We start from the raw sequence: 9,053 nt of genomic DNA on the forward strand, positions 1-9,053 counted from the left end.
AATGCGTGCGAGCATCGGCAGAGAGCACTGCATTGTTCATGACAACAGATAAAGGTACAACCCTGGTTTCAAATTCAGTGTTTTGCAGGCTCAGACAGGCACATACTTTTCTGCCACTCCTTACTTCCTCATTCATTATTTCCTCAGTTAGCACATGTTTTCTCTAGATCCACAACAGCACAGTGCAACAGCGCAACAGTCCTGAGTTTCAGGAGTTGCACAAATTGGACATACAAATTGGACTCTCTATAGAAAGCAGAGTCCAATTTGCATGTTTCCCTGAGAGTCTCCCCATTGACAAACAGTCTGAACACACACAAGCATATTTTATGTATGATCTACAACAGCTCTGAAACTCCAGAACAGCTTCAAACATCTGTTATACGCAGAGTACCCTAACTAACCCTAAAATACATCTTTTTTTCTAAGAAAACAAAACCAAAGTCAAAAAATAACAAAAACAACCAAGAGATGCTATAACAATAAATAAATGACAAAAAATGAACTGAACTGGAGATTTTAGTCTTAGAGCTGAAAGCTGAAGCTATAGCATGTTCCAACTACACTTTTCACATGCAGTATATTCTAAATAAACGAAACTAAGACCAAAGGAAACATAGTAAAAAAAAAGTAAAATAATTTTGAAAGAATAAATAACAATAAACATACAGAAATAAACACACAAAAATATTCTTTTTTTTATAAACAATGAAAGTTTTGATTCACTTTCATATTTTTTAGCACCATGTTTTTAAAACTTACATAGTGGTACACACTCTTAATAATTTATAACAGCTACTTTTGACTAGTTACTAATTATTATACATTTTATTTTGCTGTCATTTAGTGATGATGTATCTGTCGCAACATTTTTTTTTCCACTGCATTCAGGCACTGTTCTAAACTTTTCCCAGAGAAAAGTAAATGACTATAACTGATGATACATTACAGCAAATAAAGTTGTAGTAATTTAGATACGATTCATGCATGTCCAGTATAAACTGTTTGGGGTCCAGCACTGAACCCTGTTGAACCCCACAGGTAACCTTCAGTAAATTGAAATCAAAGTTAAAATAGTTAAATACTACAGTATCAATTAGTACATACATCTGTCATCAAAGTAACTGTTTACCTTTGTAAATGTTAGATAGCTAACATTTTTATAATTTTCCTATTTTATTCCCAAATAAATGAAATAAATCTTAAATTTTATTTAAAAATGTACTAAAAAACACTTTACTGCTCTCACCTCTCTATGCAGAACTTTAGTTTAAAGTGTGCACAGACGATCTGAATATTAGTTCAGGTTGTGCTCAGTGCATGTGTCAAGTGTTCAAACTGACTGAAACAGACATTTGAGAGCTCACAAACACACAGTAGTTTTACATATTTGTCAATGTGACTTTTCATTTGGTAATGACCTTATTACTGTGAGTTTCATTTGGAAAAGCTTCATCAAGAGATGAATCACATTGACTGAACAGTGAACAGATTCACCTTTGCCTTTTCATTCAGATGACATAATTCTGTCTGTTCTGTCTGGCACACGGGAAGAAGCTTCTGATGGTTTTCAGCCAGCCCTCTGTAAAGAAGAAACACAGCATCAGGTCAGATCAGAGTCCTGACCAAGACCAAGATCACGTGACTGTGTGTAGTTAGTATGAAGGACAGAGGATAATAAACACTCACATTCAGAGCTGTTTTTCCTGTTTCCTGAAAACGTCTTTGCTGAAAACAATTACTTTGTACTAAATATAGTTATTACTTAGGACTGTAGTTTTATTCTCTATGATTTCATCTACAAAAAAAAAAACTCTTCCCACTTCATGACTGTTACTGGAGATTAATGCTTCAGTGGGAAATCTGCACAATTGCAACTGCAAACCATTCTGAAATGCTATGAGGTAACCCATTCTGTAACCTGATGTGCTCTTCCCTACAAATGTAACTGCCTGTTGCATCAACACAGCTCACAACTGCTGTCACTTTGCACTTTTGTAGTTTACTACACAGGTTCTAAGATTCGTGATAGCCTGCATTCTTCTGTCTCTCACACTGCTTTTCATTTACTGTATAACTCATCAGTTCTTCAGTTTTTTTTATGTGAAGACAGACCTTCACAGACAACTTAGTAATATGCTTAAATGTGACTGTAGATGTTTCTTTGAAACAAAGCAAGTTAACACACTAAGACATCATCAGGATCTTTCAAGCTCACATCCTCTAATACTGACCTTTGACCCAGAGTGCCACTACTTTCTGTTTCAGGGCCTTTCCATGCGTGTCATACATGGTGCATATGTAAACACCTCCATCTTCAGAGCGAGGACCTAACAAAGTTAGGCTGGCGTTTCCTGTGTTCCATGGATCTTTCCTCATCTCTGTGCGGTCTGTGTCAGGTACGTCTTGACTTTTCCGATCCTTCTCATACACGACCTTCATTTCGTCTTCTTGGATATGTTTCCACTCCACTTTGGCGGTCTCCGTATTCCTCAGTTTTTTGGATATGAAGGGTAGCAGGACAGAGTCTGCTCCCTCTGTCACATCAACAACTTTGAGCTGGCAGACTGAGGGAACAGAGCAGAACATGAGCTGCGCCAAACAGAAACTGTAAATCACATTAAAAACAAACATTTGAAGTATAGTTGAGACGAAAATCAGTGTTCAAAATGTTTTTAAAAATCGGATTGAGAAATGTCTTGATGCATTTTCAATCATCCAGGAAAGTAAATCTCCAAAAGTTGATTCTGTTCATCTGGACGTAGCGTTTTGTGGGAGAAACGTTTCGTCACTCATCCAAGTGACTTCTTCAGTCTCAGCTGACTGCAGGTTTCCCCAATCTTATAAACAGTACATTTGCATAATGACCATTGATCAACAACCACTGACCAAAAGCCACTGATCAATGGCCATGAGTACCATTCACAGAGAGTTGGGGAATGGCTGCAAGTCATGAGAATTTGCATGGTTATGATTAAAGAACTGACCTCCCAGCCCATTGTTCCTTCAGTGGGCTGGTTTCAGTCATTATGCAAATGTACTGTTTATAAGATTGGGGAAACATGCAGTCAGCTGAGACTGAAGAAGTCCCTTGGATGAGTGACAAAACGTTTCCCCCACAATATGCTACGTCCAGATGAACAGAATCAACTTTTGGAGACTGATTGAGGAATAATTGTCATTAAGTCAAGTTATTTTGTGTTCCACTATTCAGACAAAAGATAATTGAGAGGTTTCACAGAGGTATATAAAGAGGAAACTGCACAAGACATCAACACTAATTTAAAAACATTAGAAATGAGACGAAGCTACTTCTGGATATTCTCTCACTCACAAGGGGTTGCCTTTAATTTTTCATTTGGCAGGTTTGAGATGCCAGGAATATCCACACAGAGAACTCAGATAGCACAACAAGAATATACAAACTCCACTCAGGAGTTTCCACTCTACCCTATTTAGTCCTCATTGTATCTGTATGTATACATAGCTCCAGCATACCTTTGTCTTTTGTCAGAGTTTCTGTATTGTCCTCCTCGGGTTTCTAATCCTTGTTTTGTTCATTGTTTTTTTTTACCCTCGTGTTCTTTTGGACTTCTTTTGGCTTTTTGGATTTCAATGCTCTTTGAATTTGACTTTAATAAAGGTTACAATACCTTTCTTTTTGTTCTTTTGACATGAGGTTTAAATCCTGCATTGGGGTCTTCATTGAGAGAAATGTGATTTAATGGCACTGAGAGGTCAGTAGCTTTTTTCTGGTTGATTGCACACGCATGTTTTGGGTCTTTGCGGGGAGCCTGATGGAGGAGAAGTGTTTGAGGCAACCTGGCTCTTTCACTTCTCTGTTACCATCTCGGCAACACTGTTTAATAAAACTGGTAAGTTGAACAGATGCAGGCTCCAGCTTTCGAAAAAACATCTATTAGGAATCACTTATTTCCACGATGTACAGAGTTTAAGCCATAGTACATTTACTTTTGATAATTGACGTCCTTTTTATACAATTTTATGTGTATTGGGGTGTTTTCATGGTGTTTTATTGTTAGAAATGGTTTTAAATAAATCAAAATTAAATAAATAATTACATGACAACTATAAAGTTAATAGCATTTTATAATTCTGCAGCCAAGAAGAAGTGCAGAAAGCATCATTTCTGGCAGTCTTCCTATAAGTGTCACCACACACCGCTGCTCAGGCTGATTCAGCTCTGCTGCCAGAAGGACAGATACAGATTCATACCACACATTTTTATAACACACCTGTCCAACAGAGACAGGTGTGTTATAGGTTTACTCTGTCAAGTTATCAATAATAATTCTCCAAAAGTATTTCTGGGGAAAATAGAAAACATTTCATCTTATTTTTTATATCCAGTCAGAACATGTAGTAGCTGGGGCTTCTGTAGAAACTTTGCTCAGTGACATCAAATGTAAAACTGAAACTGTAAGCACCGCTCCTTTAGGAGCAGGCCAGGTATTCAGCATTTGTTACTATAGTGATCTATAAAGGGCCACCCACCCACTCACACACTACTACACCCACCTGCTGTTTTCTTCATCCTTTGATATACAAGACACATGAAAATACTAATGCCAATAGCCAGGACAAGCACTGGAACCAGGACCGCTGGGAGAACTTTGGGCCAGATTGGAGGAGGAGGAGGACGCTCTGTAATGAACACAAACACAACCTGAACATGATGCTGAATGTTTTGAAGAATTCATTAATAATTAATATGAATTCACTGATAATAACCATGCTAATTGAAATGAATTCTAGTATGACCTCTGCTTCAAATGGATTTAAGATTTTTAAATCTTATTTTGATTGTTTTTATAATGATTTCTGCTGATGAAATCACAGTTATATGTTGGTTTATCCTTTTTAAACAGAAGTCTGACCTTGGCTACGTTCACACTGCAGGCGAAAGCGCATCAAATTCGACTTTTTTGACCCTATGCGACCCATATCCGATCATGGTATGACAGTTTGAACGGCACAAATCCGATATTTTCAAATCCGATCTGGGTCACTTTCGTATGTGGTACTGAATCCGGATACATATCTGATGTTTTCGAAAGCGACTGCTGTTTGAACGGTCATGTCGCATTAAATCCGCCTTTTACATCACTGACACAAGACAGACGCCAATTATCAGCGCCTGGCTATTTAATCTGCAGATTCTGACAGAAATCTGCAACTATCCTTTGAAGCACCGCTCCTCTCTAAAACAGCAATAAGGATCATTATTAGGCCATATGTAAATAACAAAATAACTTTATTACTTAAAGCAAAATTGGGAAACCTAAAGTCCGAAACAAGTCTTTATATTAAGTGTCATCAGTCAAACAATACTGTTTGGTCTGGGTCTAAACAGAGCGCGTTGTGTGTGACATCTTCTTTTGCGCTTTGAGGACCGTGAATGGTTCACACTAGAGTGCGTTTGCTGTCACATTTTATTTGTAGTGTAAACAACCAGACAAAAAAATCGGATTTGATCAAAAAATTGGAATTGAGCATTAAGACCTGCAGTGTGAACGTAGCCTTTGATCTTCTCTGGTTATGTTGACTGTTCCTGAAAGCCTTTCATCTTTGTAATGTTGAATGGTCACTTTTCTCTCTGGTCACTCTCTAAGGGGAATCTACAGCACTGACCTTTGACCTTTAGTTGCACTTCAGTCTGGTTCTGTTTTTCTCCAACCTTGCGTACGGTGCAGGTGTAGAGTCCACTGTCAGAGAATGTAGGTTTTCTCAGAGTGAGGCTGAGGTCTCCGGTCTTCAGGGCGTCCTTTTGAATGGATGTTCTGTTGACGTATTGTTTATTTTGCTCTGTAAGATAATCACCTTCCTCTGTGCGAACATGGATGATTGAAGGATTCAGGTCATCGCGTCCCCACACAACTACACCCTCTTCAGCTGGAACGGGAAGCTGGCAGAGCAGAAGGACAGACTCCTCCCCCTCATACACCTCGACTCCTGAGGCATACTGGGAAACTGAGGACGCAGAAAGAGGTTAAATCAGTCTGAGTTCCATATTAAACAAACAATGTGAGCCGGTGTAGAATTATCTGTAGCTCAATTGTGCAAACACATGAAAAGAAAGTCCAGCTTTCCTGTTTCTATTCTGAAATTTAAGAAACTACAAAATGAAAACGGTAGTGGGTGAACTTCTGTCCTGAGTTCCTGAGGCTAAAAAACAGTTTCTGAAAGCAGATCTGAGTTTTGTCATAGTTAGGGGTGGATCAGGTGACACTGATTCATTCCTTAGTTATGAGGTCAGGCTGCTGGAGGCTTCCCATGATGCATTTTTCCTCCTTTCCCATTATTTTCATTCCCCGTGCATTTATACACCACTACAGGATGTCATTACCCTTGTCTTTTCTCTCCCTTTTTTGTTGTTGTTTTTCTTCCTTCACACAGTCACCAAGTGCTGGTCATAGGGGATCATCTGACTGTTGAGGTTTTGATTCTAATACTGTAGGTTCTTTACAATATTAAGCTCCTTGACATGACTGTTGTTCTGAACTAGTGGTATATAAACAGAATTTAAATGAATTATTTTAATGTTTAAAAAACAAGTGGAAAAGTAGACACAGCTGAACTGAGCCAGAATTGCAAAACTAGATTACAAAACTAAGACAGAACCTATAGAAATAAGCTAGAAAATATCTTCTAAAAACAAAACTGAAAAAACATAACAATATACTAACTATGAATCAAGCAGGAATTAGACACCAACAAACAGAACTCTTAGGTCCATAACTCAAAGATGGAGGACCATGACAATGTCACTTATTCAATATAACTATAGTATAAATCCTCAGAGGTATACACACAGTATGAAAACTCTGTCAGCACATGTAAAAACATGCAGGAGGAGCACAGGTGTGTAAATCGAGTAAAATAAGGAAATTTCCTGCCTCAGAGCCGCAGCGTGACATAACAGTAAGTACTATTAGTCAATATACAGCGATTCTCTGATGTTCATGCATTTTCTTTTGTGACCTTTAGATGAACAGAAATGTTAGTTATTGATTATAAATATAAATACAATTAATTTAATAAACATTAATAAACTAATGCTATGCTTTATACTGGCATATAGCTCAGGTGGCAGAGCAGGTCAGCCACTAATCAGAAGGTCGGTGGTTCGATCCCAGGCTGCATCCTGGCTGCATGTCAAATATCCTTGGGCAAGATACTAACCCCATGTTTGCCTACTGGTGGTGGTCAGAGGGCCTGGTGGCGCCTGTGTCCGGCAGCCTCGCCTCTGTCAGTGCGCCCCAGGGCAGCTGTGGCTACAATGTAGCTTGCCATTGCCAGTGTGTGAATGTGTGTGTGAATGGGTGAATGACTGAATGTAGTGTAAAGCGCTTTGGGGTCCTATGGACTAGAAAAGCGCTATACAAATGCAGGCCATTTACCATATAGAGAACACAGTCTGTTCAGGACCAAGTCTTCTGCCTAATATCATAATGTTCCACATGCATTGTAATTTAATGAAATATATTTTCAAGTAGTCTAATAAATGTGTCACTGCATGTACATCATCATCATCTGTCAAGTAAGAGAAGCAAAGTACAATTCAGTAGGACAGGTTTCAACAGCATTGATGCTTATTGATGACCTGGGGTCGCCAGTTTCACAGCGGCAGGGGAAACCCAGTACAAAATGCAGGCACGCAGTCAAGCAGTGGACTGGCAGGATTTTAATAGGCTACCGACTTTAATAAATACCCAGTATGACACTGCACAATACCGGTACATTGGCATGTGCGTATTTACCCAAATGACACAGTTACTGTGTAATGCGGATGTGTCCGACGCAGATCATGTTTTGTTCTTCTGCACTCTGCGCAAGTAATCAACCCATATTTGAACGCAGAGCAGTCCTGCTTCCACCTGAGCTATCAGTTATATCTGTGTTGATATCTCTGTGAAAAGCGGTGGAATTTAAATATTTACCCAACTGTAAGTGAGGGAGAGGGATGACAGAGAGACAGAGAGGTAATGAGGAAAGAATGAAAAACGTAAGAAAACACGCACACGGGAGGGAGCCGAAAGCAGCGATTAAGAACTGATACAGATGCTCACACAGACGACTTCATGTTCTTAACTTCATACTGGCATTTTAACAAGTTATATCTGAGTAATCTTAAGTTGTTACTGTGGTGAAATAACGTGAACTGGACGTGAAGAATCGCCACACTCGGTGCGTGTGTGCGCCAAGTGAGTATTTCAACTGTTGACTGATCAAACTGACAGAAACAGAAAGAGGAATAAAGGTGATGTTACCGAGCAGGAGGGAGACAAGCACCACGGTTATCCTCATCCTCCTGGACGACTCCAGTTTAATCTGACTGACCGAAGGACCAGATTAAAGTGACCGAGAGGAAGAAAACAGATGAACAGACCTCCTTCACCTTGCACTAGTTTATCGCCCTTCCCACAATGAATCCACCTTTACTTTCGGTTGAACCGGAAGTCTGATGCTTTCACAATACAATACAGTTTTTAAATTATGTATTAAGTAATTTCACTAAAGAATGTTCTGGGCTTTTATAAAGCAGTGAATTCACCGCATCATTATATTTGACCGATTCTTAGTATTGTTATTCTAACTGTTTGATCTTTAGTAAAGACGCTGGATTCGTGATTCTTTGTAAGCATTTGCTGTAACTGAAGAGACATTACATGCAAACAGCTTGACTCATGGCTGGGGACCCGGTGTTGTGCCAAAAAGTGATTGTCTGCCAAAAACTGATTTCCGGTATTTGCCAAAAAGCGATTGCTCATATTTAAAGTGCTATAAGTAACTTGTTGGGCTATAATATGTTAAACATATGTCAAATGCATCCCTTATGGATGACATAAAGTCATCTTGAGCCACAAACAACATTCGTGTAGCAAGATACAAGCCGCAATCAGTTTTTGGCAGCGACTTTTATATAACCTTTATTTATGCAGTAAAAAAAATCTCATTAACATTAAAAATGTATTTTGTAAGAGTAAGTTGCCCAACAGGACAGCAGAAATGGCAGCAAATATTACAATAGT

General features: G+C 38.8%; 1 protein-coding gene across 1 annotated transcript; it reads right to left on the reverse strand.

The window, feature by feature from the left end:
* Positions 1 to 773: 773 nt before the first annotated feature.
* On the reverse strand, positions 774 to 8,433 carry LOC113010850 (uncharacterized). The gene is made up of 5 exons (XM_026150076.1): positions 8,292 to 8,433; positions 5,653 to 5,991; positions 4,540 to 4,665; positions 2,235 to 2,567; positions 774 to 1,582 (listed from the first exon to the last, which is right to left on the reverse strand). The coding sequence occupies exons 1-5, from the start codon at positions 8,326 to 8,328 to the stop codon at positions 1,512 to 1,514; spliced, it is 906 nt and encodes a 301-aa protein (XP_026005861.1). The 5' UTR covers positions 8,329 to 8,433; the 3' UTR covers positions 774 to 1,511.
* Positions 8,434 to 9,053: the final 620 nt, after the last annotated feature.

Source organism: Astatotilapia calliptera, chromosome 18 (genome assembly GCF_900246225.1).
Source record: "Astatotilapia calliptera chromosome 18, fAstCal1.2, whole genome shotgun sequence".
Classification (NCBI taxonomy): Eukaryota; Metazoa; Chordata; class Actinopteri; order Cichliformes; family Cichlidae; genus Astatotilapia; species Astatotilapia calliptera.